The sequence below is a fragment of the Hypanus sabinus genome, unplaced genomic scaffold, assembly GCF_030144855.1.
Source record: "Hypanus sabinus isolate sHypSab1 unplaced genomic scaffold, sHypSab1.hap1 scaffold_385, whole genome shotgun sequence".
NCBI lineage: Eukaryota > Metazoa > Chordata > Chondrichthyes > Myliobatiformes > Dasyatidae > Hypanus > Hypanus sabinus.
This window is the reverse complement of record NW_026781275.1, coordinates 357,476-374,164: the sequence shown is the minus strand read 5'-3', so window position 1 is coordinate 374,164 and position 16,689 is coordinate 357,476. Positions and strand designations below refer to the sequence as shown.

General features: G+C 45.7%; 1 protein-coding gene across 1 annotated transcript in view; it reads left to right on the top strand.

Moving 5' to 3' along the window:
• Nucleotides 1–16,689, top strand: part of LOC132388708 (ribonuclease inhibitor-like) — a 29,364-nt gene that overhangs the window by 9,243 nt on the left and 3,432 nt on the right. The window contains exons 7-11 of the mRNA XM_059961086.1: nucleotides 1,029–1,199; nucleotides 2,931–3,101; nucleotides 10,797–10,965; nucleotides 13,500–13,670; nucleotides 14,357–14,524. Coding sequence (XP_059817069.1) covers nucleotides 1,029–1,199; nucleotides 2,931–3,101; nucleotides 10,797–10,893 — 439 coding nt within the window. The 3' untranslated portion in view covers nucleotides 10,894–10,965; nucleotides 13,500–13,670; nucleotides 14,357–14,524. The remainder of the gene's footprint in view (nucleotides 1–1,028; nucleotides 1,200–2,930; nucleotides 3,102–10,796; nucleotides 10,966–13,499; nucleotides 13,671–14,356; nucleotides 14,525–16,689) is intronic.

Genomic DNA, 16,689 nt, shown 5'->3' with positions numbered 1-16,689 from the left:
CCTTACTGAGGCAGGAATAGTCTTAAACCTTCCACAAAATCAAATGTGTTTTCAATGTAGTTTCTTCACCTCAGGTCACAGTGTGTGTCTGAGGTAGAGTCAGTTATTCTGGCACTTAGGGGTCGTGTGTGTGTAGGAGAGTGGAGCCTCCCCTACCCAGTTCCCTGTGGGGACACGGACACAACACAAAATCACTGACCATTTGGACACCATCAGTCCCACAGGGAAAGGTATCAGGGAACATGGACGCAGACAACAAAATGCGCAGGGTCAGATTGTATGTTGAACATTTCTCACCGATGGATTTAAAGTTGACTTTTAATCTTTGGTAACTTTAATTTTCCAACCTTTGACTTGGAGCTGGTTTAACTTTACCACTGACCCAGCACCATTGCAACCTTCAGCTCTCAGTGTGGGGTTGGAGAATATTCTTGTTGAGGTGAAACTGGTTTGGAGTGTGGGTGTTTCCCCGAGGCAGCATTGTGTCGGTGGGGTGACTGGGTTGGGATGTACAGTTAACAGAGATGGTGAGTGGAGTCCCCTGCAGGGTTGGTTCTGTGAGCACAGAACGTCTGGACAGACACAGAGGGAGTTGTGTTGTTGTGTGACACCCTGTCCAGAGGATGAGCTCTGGGATGAATATGAGGAACACAGGGATGTGCCGGGTTTTTCTGTGGAGTCGGGACAAGGGGAGGGGAAGCTGGGAGTGTGGAAGGTTACACTGCCTCCCTGTGATTCAGTATCGAGCACAAGGTCCAGAGTGGTGGTGTACTGTGGAGTGGGGCTGGGATGTAGAGGGTGAACACAAATATACAATGTCCCCGGGGTTCTGCTATTCGTTCTGGGGAGATTTGAGTGTTTCCAGTTCGGAAGGAGCTGTGATGTTTATACTCACTGGCGTCTGATGCTGGAGATTGGTGTTATCAGTAATTGTGGGGTTAATAAACACTGAACATTACTGTGGGTACTGGTGAAAGTGGGATTAATAAACCCTGGGATTAAACTTCTCATCTCTCTCTGATCCACAGTCTACGGTCTGTCGGTCTCACAGATGCTGGTGTTGTGGATCTCACCTCTGCTCTCAGTACAAACCGTTCACTGACGGAGCTGGACCTGGGTTATAATGAACTTGGAGATTCTGGAGTGAAACTGGCCTCCGAGGCTCTGAGAAACCCAGAGTGTAAAATACAGAAACTGTGGTAAGTACCAGACTGTGAGACATTGGGACAGATCATCACTCCATCGATCTCCACAGACTGAGTAACAGGTCCTCACCTCGGGCTCCATCGGGTCCACTCACAACTTCAGTGTTAAAGTTTATTGTCAGGGGCAAATCTAACCAGGGCGTAAATGTTGTGAAAATCAGCTTCTTGCAAGAACAGTACAGAACATTAGAAACATGTCAGAAATTAATTTCAGAAAGTTAACATTTATTGTACATAAATCGCACAGTATAGGAAAACGAACATAATCAAATCTTTGTGCAAGTTGAGGGAGTCTTGTCTGAGATAGTAAGAAAACCCTTTTATCTATCTCACTCTTGTGCACGTCCTCATTACCATTTGTGATTCTGCCAGCAGCAGCGTTGTCATCCGTGAATCTGCAGACAGTTTTGTTGGAGAGCCCAGCCACAGAGCCAGTGGTTTAGAGAGATTAGAACAGGGCACAAAAGCACACAGCACTCGGGTATACCAGTGTTGATGTTGAGTGAGGAGGATGAGGAGTTCGAGGATACGGTCGTGGGGTGAGGTACAGAGGCCCAGGATTGGACAGAGAAGGCCAGTTTAAAGTGGACAGTGGAGCTCAGTGATGAACTGTAATCAATGATTTCGGTTGTCCAGCCAATTCAGAACAGAGTGGAGAGCCGTAGAGATGGCATCTGCTGCAGGCCAGTGGTGGCGTTATTTGAAATGAAGAGGGTCCAAGTGCTTATTGAGGTGGGAGTAGTCTTAAGCCTTCTTCAAAAATCAGAGCGCTTTCAATTCAGCCTGTTCACCGCAGGAAACAGTATGTGTCTGGGTTAGAATCAGCTCCTCTAACAAACTACAGGGGATGTGTGTGTGGAAAAAGTTGAGCTGCCTTCACCCAGTTCCCTGTGGGGTCATGGACACAACAGGAAATTACTGACCAGTTGGACACCATCAGTCCCACAGGGAAAGGTGTCAGACCACAACATGTTCAGGGTCAGATTGTGTGTTGAACATTTCTCACTGATGGATTTAAACTTGACTCAGTGTTTTGGCAACTTTAATTTTCAAACCTTTGACCCAGAGCTGGTTTAATATTCTCACTCATTGAAGCCCTCAGCTCTCTGTGTGGGGTTGGAGAATATTCTTGCTGTGGTGAAACCGGTTTGGAGTGTGGGTGTTTCCCCGAGGCAGCATTGTGTCGGTGTGGTGACTGGGTTGGGGTGTACAGATAACAGAGATGGTGAGTGGAGTCCCTCGCAGGGTTGGTTCTGCGGGCACAGAACGTCTGGACAGACACAGAGGCAGTTGTGCTGTTGTCTGACACCCTGTCCAGAGGATGAGCTCTGGGATGATGTGAGGAACACAGGGATGTGCCGGGTTTTTCTTTGGAGACGGGACAAGGGGAGGGAAAGCTGGGAGTGTGGAAGGTTACACTGCCTCCCTGTGATTCAGTATCGAGCACAAGGTCCAGAGTGGTGGTGTACTGTGGAGTGGGGCTGGGATGTAGAGGGTGAACACAAATATACAATGTCCCCGGGGTTCTGCCATTTGTTCTGGGGAGATTTGAGTGTTTCCAGTTCAGAAGGTGCAGTGATGTTTATACTCACTGGCGTCTGATGCTGGAGATTGGTGTTATCAGTGATTGTGGGGTTAATAAACGCTGAACGTTACTGTGGGTATTGGTGAAAGTGGGATTAATAAACCCTGGGATTAAATTTCTCATCTCTCTCTGATCCACAGTCTACGGTCTGTCGGTCTCACAGCTGCTGGTGTTGGGCATCTCACATCCGCTCTCAGTACAATCCACTCACTGACGGAGCTGGATCTGGGTGGTAATAAACTGAGAGATTCAGGAATGCAACTGGTGTCTACGGCTCTGAGGAACACAAAGTTTAAAATGCAGAGACTCGGGTAAGTAGCAGACTGTGAGGGATTAGGACAGATCATCACCCCGTAGTAACAGGCCCTCAGCTTGGGCTCCAATGGCTCCTCTCAAGTTCATTGATAAAGTTTATTGTCATGGGTAAGTATAACCAGGATGTAAATGTTATGACAATTAGCTTTTTGCAGCAACAGCACAGTGCATTATAAACGCAAGGCATTTGATGAGGTTCCCCATGCAAGGCTCATTCAGAAACTGATGGGGTATGGGATTCAAAGGGACCTTGCTTTGTGGTTCCAGAATTGGCTTATACACAGAAGGCAAAGGGTAATTGTAGATGGTTCGTATTCTGCATGGAGGGCAGTGACCAGTCGTGATGCACAGGGAGCTGTTCTAGGACCCCTCCTCCTTGTGATTTTTATAAATGACCTGGATGAGGAAGTGGAGGGATGGGTTAGTAAATATGCGGATGAAACAAAGGTTGGGGGTGCTGTGGATAGTGTGGAGGGCTGTCAGAGGTCACAGCGGGACACTGAGAGGTTGAAAAACGGGGCTGAGAAGTGGCAGAGGGATTTCAATCTAGATAAGTGTGAGGTAGTTCATTTTGGTCGGTCAAATATGATGGCAGAATATAGTATTAACGGTAAGACTCTTGGCAGTGTGGAGGATCAGAGGGATCTTGGGGTCCGAGTCCACAGGACACTCAAAGCTGCTGCGCAGGTTGACTCTGTGGTTAAGACGGCGTACGGTGTATTGGCCTTCATCAATCGTGGAATTGAATTTAGGAGCCAAGAGGTAATGTTGCTGCTCTATAGGACCCTGGTCAGACCCCACTTGGAGTACTGTGCTCAGTTCTGGTCGCCTCACTACAGGAAGGATGTGGAAACCATAGAAAGGGTGCAGAGGAGATTTACCAGGATGTTGCCTGGATTGGGGAGCCTGCCTTATGAGAATAGGTTGAGTGAACTCGGAGTTGACGGAGGATGAGAGGTGACCTGATAGAGGTGTACAAGATGATGAGGGGCATTGATCGTGTAGATCAGTGGTCCCCAGCCTCCGGGCCGCGGACCGATACCGCGCCGCGAAGCGTGCAGCTCCCAGCGCATCTTTTAAAAAAAAGCCGAAATAAACAAGCTAATTAATTAGGTGCCGCCCGTCACGTAAATGTCGGCCCAGATCAGGGGCGAATCTTTATAGGCGGCACCTAATTAATTAGCTTTTTATTTTGGCTTTTTTCTTAGGGTGCACTCCGGCTACTGCTGCACCCATGTATGCTTTGTGGCCCGGAGGTTGGGCAGTACTGGTGTGGATAGTCAGAGGCTTTTTCCCAGGGCTGAAATGGCTGACACGAGGGGGCAGGTACAGAAGAGGTGTCAGGGGTAAGTTGTTCACACAGACAGTGGTGGGAGCGTGGAATGCACTGCAGGCGACAGTGGTGGAGGCGGATACGATAGGGTCTTTTAAAAGACTCCTGGATAGGTACATGAAGCTTAGAAAAATAGAGGGCTATACGGTAGGGAAGTTCTAGGCAGTTTCTGGAGTAGGTTGTGTGGTCATGCAAAGTCATAAATAGTAAGGTTGTGTGGGTAGTACGGCAGTGCTTCGGCAGGACAGATTAGAGAGGGCTTGTCTACAGAGGCCATATGGGTGGAGCTGAGAAACAGGAAAGGTATGACCACATTAATGGGGTTATATTGTAGACCACCCAACAGTCAGCGAGAATTGGAGGAGCAAATCTGTGGAGAGATAGCAGACAACTGCAGGAGACAGAAAGTTGTGATTGTAGGATATTTTAATTTCCCACACATTGATTGGGACTCCCATACTGTTAAAGGTCTAGATTGGTTAGAGTTTGTGAAATGTGTTCAGGAAAGTTTTCTAAGTCAACTAGGGAGAATGCAATATTAGATCTCCGATTAGGAAACAAGTTAGGACAGGTGACGGAAGTGTGTGTAGGGGAACTTTGGTTCCAGTGATCATAAGTCATTAGTTTCAACTTGATCATAGATAAAGATAGATCTGGTCCGCAGATTGAAGTTCTAAACTGGAAAAAGGCCAAATTTGAAGAAATAAGAAAGGATCTAAAAAGCGTAGATTGGGACAGTTTGTTCTCTGGCAAGGATGTCATTGGTAAGTGGGAGGCCTTCAAAGGAGAAATTTTGAGAGCGCAGAGTCTGTATGTTCCTGTCAGGGTTAAAGGTAAATAAGAATAAGGAACCTTGGTTCTCGAGGGATATTGGAACTCTGATAAAGAAGAAAAGAGAGATGTATAACATGTATAGGCAACAGGGAGGAAATCAGATGCTTGAGGAATATAAAAAGAGTAAGAAAATACTTAAGAAAGCAATCAGGAGGGCTAAAAGAAGACATGTGGTTGCTTTGGCAGTCAGGGTGAAGGACAATCCAAAGAGCTACATCAGGTATGTTAAGAGCAAAAGGATAGTAAGGGATAAAATTGGTCAGAGTGATCGGCTATGTATGGAACCAAAAGAAATGGGAGGGAGAGATATTAAATGGGTTTTTTGCATCTGTATTTACTAAGGAAACTGGAATGGAGTCTATGGAAACAAGGCAAACAAGTATTGAGGTCATGGAACTTATACAGATTGAAGAGGAGGAGGTGCTTGCTGTCTAGAGGCAAATCAGAGTAGATAAATCCCCAGGACCTGACAGGATATTCCCTCGGACCTTGAGGGAGACTAGTGTTGAAATTGCAGGGGCCCTGGCAGGAATATTTAAAATGTCGATATCCACGGGTCAGGAGCCGGAGGATTGGAGGATAGCTCATGTAGTTCCGTTGTTTAAAAAAGGCTCAAAAAGTAAGCTGGGAAATTATAGGTCGGTAAGTTTGACATCAGTAGTAGGTAAATTATTGGAAGGAATACTAAGAGATAGGATCTACAAGTATTTGGATAGACAGGGACTTATTAGAAACAGTCAGCATGGCTTTGTGCGTGGTAGGTCATGTTTAACCAGTCTATTAGAGTTTGTCGAGGAGGTTACCAGAAAGTGGATGAAAAGAAGGCAGTGGATGTTGTATACATTGACTTCAGTAAGGCCTTTGACAAGGTCCCGCATGGGAGGTTAGTTAGGAAGATTCAGTCATTAGGTGCACATGGAGAGGTAGTAAATTGGATTAGACATTGGCTCAATGGGAGAAGCCAGAGAGTGGTAGTGGAGGATTGCTACTCTGAGTGGAGGCCTGTGACCAGTGGTGTGCCACAGGGATCAGTGCTGGGTCCATTGTTATTTGTCAGCGATATCAATGATCTGGATGATAATGTGGCAAATTGGATCAGCAGATTTGCTGATGATACAAAGATTGGAGGTGTAGTGGACAGTGAGGAAGGTTTTCAAAGCTTGCAGAGGGATCTGGACCAGCTGGAGGAATGGGCTGAAAAATGGCAGATGGAGTTTAATGTGGACAAGTGTGAGGTATTGCACTTTGGAAGGACAAACCAGGGTAGAACATGCAAGGTAAATGGTGGGGCACTGAGGGGTGCAGTAGAACAGAGGGATCTGGGAGTACAGGTACAATATTCCCTAAAAGTGGCGTCACAAGTAGATAGGGTTGTAAAGAGAGCTTTTGGTAGATTGGCCTTTGTAAATCAAAGCATTGAGTATAAGAGTTGGAATGTAATGGTGAAATTGTATAAGACATTGGTAAGACCAAATTTGGAGTATTGTGTGCAGTTTTGGTCACCGAATTACAGGAAGGATATTAATAAGGTTGAAAGAGTGCAGAGAAGGTTTACAAGGATGTTGCCGGGACTTGAGAAACTGAGTTACATAGAAAGGTTGAATAGGTTAGGACTTTATTCCCTGGAGTGTAGGAGAATGAGGGGTGATTTGATAGAGGTGTATAAAATTATGATGGGTATAGATGGAGTGAATGTAAGCAGGCTTTTTCCACTGAGGCTAGGGGAGAAAAAGAACCAGAGGACCTGAGTTAAGGTTGAAGGGGGAAAAGTTTAAAGGGAACATTGGGGGGGCTTCTTCACACAGAGAGTGGTGGGAGTGTGGAATGAGCTGCCAGATGAAGTGGTAAATGTGGCCTCATTTTTAACATTTAAGAAAAATGTTAAAAGATAGGGGGGTGGGAAGGGGAGGAGGGGTGGCATTACTGGTCAGAGATACTATTACAGCTACAGAAAGGGTGGGTAATGTAGCAGGATCCTCTTTTGAGTCAGTATGGGTGGAAGTCAGGAACAGGAAGGGAGCAATTACTCCATTGGGAGTATTCTATAGTCCCCCTGGTAGCAGCAGAGATACCGAGGAGCAGATTGGGAGGCAGATATTGGAAAGGTGCAAAAATAACAGGGTTGTTATCATGAGTGACTTTAACTTCCCTAATATTGATTGGCACTTGCGAGGAAATCTGCAGATGCTGGAAATTCAAGCAACACACACAAAATGCTGGTGGAATACAGCAGGCCAGGCAGCATCTATAAGGAGAAGCGCTGTCCATGTTTCGGGCCGAGACCCTTCGTCAGGACTAACTGAAAGGAGAGATACTAAGAGATTTGAAAGTAGTGGGGGGAGGGGGAAATGCGAAATGATAGAAGACCGGAGGGGGTGGGATGAAGCTAAGAGCTGGAAAGGTGATTGGCGAAAGTGATACAGAGCTGGAGAAGGGAAAGGATCATGGGATGGGTTAGAGAGAAAGAAAGGGGGGGGGGGAAACACCAGAGGGAGATGGAGAACAGGCAAACAACTAAATATGTCAAGGATGGGGTAAGAAGGGGAGGAGGGGCATTAACGGAAGTTAGAGAAGTCACTGTTCATGCCATCAGGTTGGAGGCTACCCAGCCGGTATATTTTCTAACTTCTGTTAATACCCCTCCTCCCCTTCTTATCCCATCCCAGCATTTTGTGTGTGTTGTTTGATTGGCACCTGATTAGTTCCAATGGTTTAGACGGGGCAGAGTTTGTTAAGTGCATCCAGGACCTGTACTGTGCTGTATTGTTCTATGTTTCCATGAGAGAAACGGACAACTAATATAGCGAGAGAACCTGGTGAAAGACTCGGAGGGATAAGTTTGGAAGGAAAGATACCGATGTCAGAAAATCCTCACGTGCAGACCTCGGTCTCTCAGAGGTTGTGAGGGTAACTTTTGGTGAGCTAGCTTGCACACAACTTGACTGATTTTCTAATGCAAAACTGTTTCGGTACTGTGAGTAAACACAATGGAGCAAACTGGATTGATAATGCCACCATGAGTTCAAATGATTAAATGCACGTTATGGGCTTGTATATTATACAATATAGTGGGTCCTTTTTAAAAATATTTGTATTATATAGAAATATTGTGTTTGTTGTAGTTTAAAATATTCTGTCAATAAAATCTCAATTTACTTTATACCTCTGTGAGTTAAATTATTGCTTCCTGGTGAACAGTAAATTTGAGTGGGTGTGTCAGCATTTATACAAATGATAGGCTTATTTTCCTTTGAAGGAACATTTGAACTTTCATGTTCTGTGTTTACCCGAATCATATCTAGTTCACTTACTGGAAATGACCCTTTCCTCGTTATTTCCCATGCAATGTAGAGTTAGTTGCTGATATTTACAGTCATAGTTAACTCATTATGAGCTCACGGTGAAAGGGTTACACATACATGTATGTTAATGACAGAAACTTAATTTAACATGAATTATACATAAATTACACAAAAATGTAATGATACTTTGCAAGTTGAGGGAATCTAGTCTACGATGGAATGACGGACTTTCAGGTCAGTTCAGGAACATGATACAGTGAGAAGAAGCTGTTGTGGATGTGGGCCTTCAGGCTCCTGTCCCTCCTCTCTGAGGGACTGTCCCAGATGTTGTGGGTTCCTGATGATACAACCAGTCACAATGCTTTCTAGTGTCCACCTGTGGAAGTCTGCAGTCGTCTGTGATGACATGCCGCTCAATGAGAAGAAGCTGTTGTGGATGTGGACCTTCAGGCTCCTGTCCCTCCTCTCTGAGGGACTGTCCCAGATGTTGTGGGTTCCTGATGATACAACCAGTCACAATGCTTTCTAGTGTCCACCTGTGGAAGTCTGCAGTCGTCTGTGATGACATGCTGCTCAATGAGAAGAAGCTGTTGTGGATGTGGGTCTGCAGGCTCCTGTCCCTCCTCTCTGAGGGACTGGCCCAGATGTTGTGGGTTCCTGATGATACAACCAGTCAGAATGCTTTCTGGTGTCCACCTGTGGAAGTCTGCAGTCGTCTGTGATGACATGCCGCTCAATGAGAAGAATGCTCGTGTGCTTCCTTCATGGTTCCCTCTATGTTCTGGGCCAGGTGAGATTCTCTGAGATGTTGTCACCCAGGAACTTGCTGCTACTCACCCTTTCCACCGCTCACCCCTCACTGAGGAATGGTGTAGTTTGTCTGATTTCCCCTTCCGCAAGTCCACAGTCGGTTCCTTGGTCTTGCTGACGTTCAGTGTGTGATTGTTCTGCAGACACGACTTGTCCAGCTGATCTGTCTCACTCCTGTACGCCACCTCGTTACCATCTGTGATTCTGTAATCAGCAGTTTGTAGGCAGTGTTGTAGCAATACTCAGGCAAAAACTGGTTATACTAAGAGATTAGAGCGGCGGGTGAAGCTCACAGAGCTCAGTGTTGATGGTGAGTGAGGAGGATGAGGAAGTCAAGGATCCATACACAGTGCGAGGGACAGAGATTCAGGAATTGGTGACAGAACAACAGGCTGACTTGTATTTCCAGTTGTCTGGATCATCCAAAACAGACGAGAAGGTTTCTACTGTTGAGCTGTTGTGATATTAGGAGAATTGTAGGGGGTCCAAGTGATTACTGAAACAGGAGTTGATCTGAGATCAAAGCAAAGCTCGGAGTGTTTTCAATGCAGCCTGTTCACCGCAGGAAACAGTATGTGTCTGGGGAGTGTGTCTGAGGTAGAATCAGCTCCTCTAACAAACTACAGGGGATGTGTGTGGAAAGAGAGTGGGGCTTCCTTTACCCAGTTCCCTGTGGGGACACAGACACAACAGGAAATTACTGACCAGCTGGACACCATCAGTCCCACAGAGAAAGGTGTCAGACCACAAACTGTTCAGGGTCAGATTGTGTGTTGAACATTTCTCCCTGATGGATTTAAACTTGACTCAGTGTTTTGGTAACTTTAATTCTCCAACTGTTGACCTGGAGCTGGTTTAATATTCTCACGGAACTGTAAACTGTTGTAACCCTCAGCTCTCAGTGTGGGGTTGGAGAATATTCTTGTTGAGGTGAAACTGGTTTGGAATGTGGGTGTTTCCCCGAGGCAGCATTGTGTCGGTGGGGTGACTGGGTGACACCCTGTCAGGAGGATGAGCTCAGGGATGAATGTGAGGAACAGGGATGTGCTGGGTTTTTCTGTGGAGACGGGACAAGGGGAGGGTAAGCTGGGAGTGTGGAAGGTTACACTGCCTCCCTGTGATTCAGTATCGAGCACAAGGTCCAGAGTGGTGGTGTACTGTGGAGTGGGGCTGGGATGTAGAGGGTGAACACAAATATACAGTGTCCCCTGGGTTCTGCCATTTGTTCTGGGGAGATTTGAGTGTTTCCAGTTCGGAAGGTGCAGTGATGTTTATACTCACTGGTGTCTGATGCTGGAGATTGGTGTTATCAGTAATTGTGGGGTTAATAAACACTGAACATTACTGTGGGTATTGGTGAAAGTGGGATTAATAAACCCTGGGATTAAACTTCTCATCTCTCTGATCCACAGTCTGCGGTGTGTCGGTCTCACAGCTGCTGGTGTTGTGCATCTTGCTTCTGTTCTCAATACCAACCACTCACTGATGGAGCTGGATGGGTGCGAATGAACTGGGAGATTCTGGAGTGAAACTGATGTTTGAGGCTCTGAGGAGCCCAGAGTGTAAAATACAGAAACTGTGGTAAGTACCAGACTGGGGGACATTGGGACAGATCTTCACTCCATCGATCTCCACAGCCCAAATAACAGGCCCTCACCTCAGGCTCCATTAAATCCATTCACTAGTTCAGTGTTATTGTATATTGTCCTAGGTCAACAACCTTGTAAAGGTCAGCAACCTTTACCACTGAAAGAGCCACTTGGACCCGTTTCCCACAGAAAAGAAAACACTGGGAGCCGCAAAACCCGTTTGACATTTAAAATGAAATAACACTGCATACAACGTTTTTTTTTTGCCTTTATGCTATGTATAAACAAACTATAATGTGTTACATTTATGAAATTGATGAACTCCTGCAGAGAAAACGAAATTACATTTCTGCATGCAACAAAAACATTTTGAACTCCGAAAAAAAGACGTTGGGTTGAAGGTTACTTTTAAGTAAAATACTCGACGTCTATTTGAGTCCTTCTTGTATTTATGAAAAACGCCAAACTTAAATTTGCCGCCAGCAGCAAACCAAAATTAATGTCAGCCAGCTGTCAACCTGAAAAATAAAAGGACTATTTCACTGAACAATGAAAAACTATGAATATACGTAAAATAATAGGCAATTAAAATATTTATCATACTTGGTCAGGTTGACTCACAGCTGCCAATGCAGTCGTATTCAGTAGGGATGGATCGATGCTTAGGGGAGTGACCGGGAAGGATAATGTGTTTTTTTCCTCTCTGAACTCACAGAAGCGTTTCCCAAACGATGTTTGCATTGCGATGATTGCAGAATGTAAATACTCCGAATTTATCATGTCGTGACCTTGTTTGAACTCTCTCAAATTGGGGAAGTGAGACAATGTGCCTTTCTGTAAATCTCTGGCAAGCACTGTCAACTTGCGCTCGAATGCCAAAACATCCTCCAGCATGTTTAAGGCTGTACGTCCTTTCCCCTGAAGAGCTGTGTTCAGCGTGTTTAGGTGCGCTGTCATGTCTACCATGAAGTGTAGCTTTTCCAGCCACTCTGGCTGTTCCAGCTCAGGAAAGGTGAGCCCTTTGCTGCCCAGGAACGTTTTCACTTCTTCGAGACATGCGACAAAGCGTTTCAGCACCTCCCCTCTGGACAGCCAGCGATAAAAACACGTTGTAGCGGTGTGCTACACGCAGTCAGTAAACTGCAGTCAAAGATAGCTTTATTCGAACTAAACAGCCTTGCTTTTAAGCCTCCCTCAACCCGCCCCCCATGGGCGCGGATGCTGCAAAAGACACGTACTCACAAACCCCCGTAGGCTATCTCCCTTAGCCTGAACACTGGCTAATTGTGAGCCGGTTCGGATGTGTCAGGAAATGGGTCGCCACAACGTCTTATTTAGATTGTACAAGATCACCATAATCTTCAAATTTAGAATTACATTTCAAAAACTAACAAACTAGCATAAAATACATTTTAATTAAATACTGACCAATTATTTCCCAAAGCAACAGGGAGCCGCAGCACAGAGGTAAAAGAGCCACATGTGGCTCCGGAGCCGCGGGTTGCCAACCCCTGTCCTAGGCAAATATAACCAGGGTTTAAATGTTATGAAAATCAGCTTTCTGCGACAACAGTTCAGAACGTTTAAAAAAAAGTCAGACTTTATTACACAAATTAAATTAACATTAATTATACATAAATCACACAATAAAGAAAATCAAACCAAGTTTTTCCTCATCTTGGTCCTAAAAGGCTTCCCCTTTATCCTTAAACTGTGACCCCTCGTTCTGGACTTCCCCAACATCGGAAACAATCTTCCTGCATCTGGCCTGTCCAATCCCTTTAGAATTTTATACGTTTCAGTAAGATCCCCCCTCAATCTTCTCAATTCCAGGGAGTATAAGCCTAGTCGATCCAGTCTTTCTTCATATGAAAGTCCTGTCATCCCAGGAATCAATCAGGTGAAACTTCTCTGTACTCCCTCTATGGCAAGAATGTCTTTCCTCAGATTAGGGGACCAAAACTGAGCACAATGTTCTAGGTGCAGTCTCACCAAGGCCTTGTACAACTGCAGTAGAACCTCCCCGCTCCTGTACTCAAATCCTTTTGCTATGAATGCCAACATACCATTTGCCTTTTTCACCGCCTGCTGTACCTGCATGCCCACCTTCAATGACTGGTGTACAATGACACCCAGGTCTCGTTGCATCTCCACTTTTCCTAATTGGCCACCGTTCAGATAATAATGACACCGCTGCCCAGCTTCGTGTCATCCACAAACTTGGAGATGCTGCATTTAATTCCCTCGTCTAAATCATTAATATATATCGTAAACAACTGGGGTAAACATAAATTCCCTTTTTCTGTTTCTGCACAGTTTAATGTATTCAATATACATCAATATAGTTTAATTGATTTATTTATGAGTTTAGTTTTCCTTCCTATATTAATGTGTATTGCATTGAACTGCTGCTGCTAGGTTGACAAATTTCACGACACTTGCTAGTGATAATACATCTGATTCTGATTCTGAAAGTGGGATAAATAAATGGTGGGATTCATCGTCTCATCTCTCTCTGATCCACAGTTTGGAGTCTGTTGGCCTCACAGCTGCTGGTGTTGTGGATCTCGCCTCCGTTCTGACTGCCAACCACTCACTGATTGACCTTGAGCTGGGCAACAATGAACTGGGAGATTGGGGAGTGAAACTGGTGTCTGAGGCTCTGAGGAACCCGGAGTGTAAACTACAGAAACTGGGGTAAGTACCAGACTGTGAGATGGTGTTTCTGGTGACAGACACTGAGCACTGGACACAAGCACTTCCGTCTCTCCGACTCGTGATCTTTCACACACACCCCACAGCTCACACTGACCATACCTTCATCTGCTCTGCAGACTGTGATCCCAGTTGCCCCCTGTAACACCACGGGGAGGTGAACATGGGTATCCAAAAGGGCAGTGGGCACTTCCTGAGGCCCCCCCAGTTCACAGGCTGGAAATCTGTGGCAGGGAAAAGCTGGCACAAGTCTGGTGATTCCTGTGGGATCTGTGGGCAGGGACAGTGACTGGGGGAACAGTCAGAGTCTCTTTTCACTGGAGTTTATGCAACCCTGTGGGTCTCACTGTTTTCAGCTGTGAGGGTGGGAATGTGCTTTATTGCTCCCAGATCTTGTCATTCCCAAGTTTTACTGAGTGTTTGAGAGACTGACGTCCATAACAATTTAATTTCCCTGATAATACGGTCTCAGCTGTTGAGGAAACCCTTCTGTCAGTTCAGCCAGACACAGAGGTTCAGACTGATAGCACTGCTGAACATCCAGGAGTGTCCTGGTGGAAAGTGTGGACCCACAGCAGATGATGGGGAGTTTGTGGTCAGCAGGAGATCTGTTAGTGTGATGAACAAACTCTGGGAATCTCCTGATTCCTCATTTCTCTCATTTGCAGACTCTGGTGGACCAGACTCTCAGATTCTGGCATCGAGGATCTCGTCTCAGCTCTTGTTACAAAACACTCAGTGAGGGAATTGGAACTGCATTGGAACACACTCACAGACCGATCTGTCTCCGCTCTTCGCCACCTCATACTGACCCACCCGAGTCTGGAGTGGATTGAGTGAGTATTTGTGGTAACGACTGGAAACGTGGAAACGTAGAAAACCTGCAACACGATACAGGCCCTTCAGCCCACAATGCTGTGCCAAACATGTGCCTGCTTTAGAAATTACCTAGGGTTACCCATAGCCCTCTATTTTTCGAAGCCCCATGTACTATCCAGGAGTCTCTTAAAAGTCCCTATTGTATCCGCCTCCACCAGCTTTGCCGGCAGCCCATTCCACTCACTCATAACTCTCTGTGTGGAAAACTTACCCCTGACATCTCCTCTGTACCTACTTCCAAGCACCATAAACCTGTGTCCTCTCGTGCTAGCCATTTCAGCCCTGGGGAAAAAGCCTCTGACTATGCCTCTCATCATCTTATACACCTCTATCAAGACTCCTCTCATCCTCCGTCACTACAACGAGAAAAGGCCGAGTTCCCTCAACTTATTCTCATAAGGCATGCTCCCCAATCCAGGCAACATCCTTGTAAATCTCCTCTGCACCCTTTCTATAGATTCCACATCCTTCCTGTAGTGAGGCGACCAGAACTGAGCACAGTACTCCAAGTGGGTCTGACCAGGGTCCTATAGAGCTGCAACATTACCTCTCAGCTCCTAACCTCATTCCCACGATTGTCGAAAGCTAATGCACCATATGTCTCCTTAACCACAGAGTCAACCTGTGCAGCTTGGAGTGTCCTATGGACTCGGACCCCAAGATCCCTCTGATCTTCCACACTGCCAAGAGTCTGGCCATTAATACTATAGTCTGCCATCATATTTGACCTACCAAAATGAACCACCTCACACTTCTCTTGGTTGAACTCCATCTGCCACTTCTCAGCCCAGTTCTGCATTTTATCAATGTCCCGCTGTAACCTCTGACAACCCTCCAGGCTATCCACAACACCTCCAACCTTAGTGTCATCAGCAAACTTACTAACCCATCCCTCCACTTCTTCATCCAGGTCATTTATAAAAATCACAAAGATGGTCACTGGCCTCCATGCAGAATATGACCCGTCTACAGCCACTCTTTGCCTTCTGTGGGCAAGCCAGTTCTGGATCCAGAAAGCGATGTCCCCTTGGATCCCATGCCTCCTTACTTTCTCAACAAGCCTTGCATGGGGTACCTTATCCAATGCCTTGCTGAAATCCATATACACCACATCTATGGCTCTACCTTCATCAACGTGTTTAGTCACAACCTCAAAAAATTCAATCAGGCTCATGAGGTACAACATGCCTTTGACAAAGCCATGCTGACCATTTCTAATCATATTTCACCTCTCCAGATGTTCATAAATCCTACCCCTCAGGATCTTCTCCATCAACTTACCAACCAGTGAAGTAAGACTCACTGGTCTATAATTTCCTGGGCTATCTCTACTCCCTTTCTTGAATAAAGGAACAACATCCGCAACCCTCCAATCCTCCGGAACCTCTCCCGTCCCCATTGATGATGGAAAGATCATCGCCAGAGTCTCAGCAATCTCCTCCCTCATCTCCCACAGTAGCCCAGGGTACATCCGGCCTGGTCCCGGTGAGTTATCCAACTTGATACTTTCGAAAAGCTCCAGCACATCCTCTTTCTTAATAACTATATGCTCAAGCTTTTCAGTCCACAGTATGCCATTCCTACAATTGCCAAGATCCATTTACGTAGTGAGTACTGAAGCAAAGTATTCATTAAGTACCTCTGCTGTCTCCTCCGGTTCCATACACACTTTCCCACTGTCACTTGATTGGTCCTATTCTCTCACACCTTATCCTTTTGCTCTTCACACACGTGTAGAATGCCTTGGGGTTTTCCTTAATCCTGTCCGCCAAGGCCTTCTCACGGCCCCTTCTGGCTCTCCTAATTTCACTCTTAAGCTCCTTCCTGATAGCCTTATAATCTTCCAGATTCATGTCATTACCTAGTTTTTGAACCTTCCATAAGCTTTTCTTTCCTTTTTGTCTAGAATTACAACAGTCTTTGTACATCACGGTTCCTGTACCCTACCATCCTTTGCCTGTCTCGCTGGAACATACCTATGCAGAACGCCACAAAAATATCACATCAACATTCTCCATATTTCTTCTGTTCATTTCCCTTAGAACATCTGTTCCCAATTTATGCTTCCAATTTCCTGCCTGATATCCTCATAGTTCCCTTTACTCCAATTAAACGCTTTCCT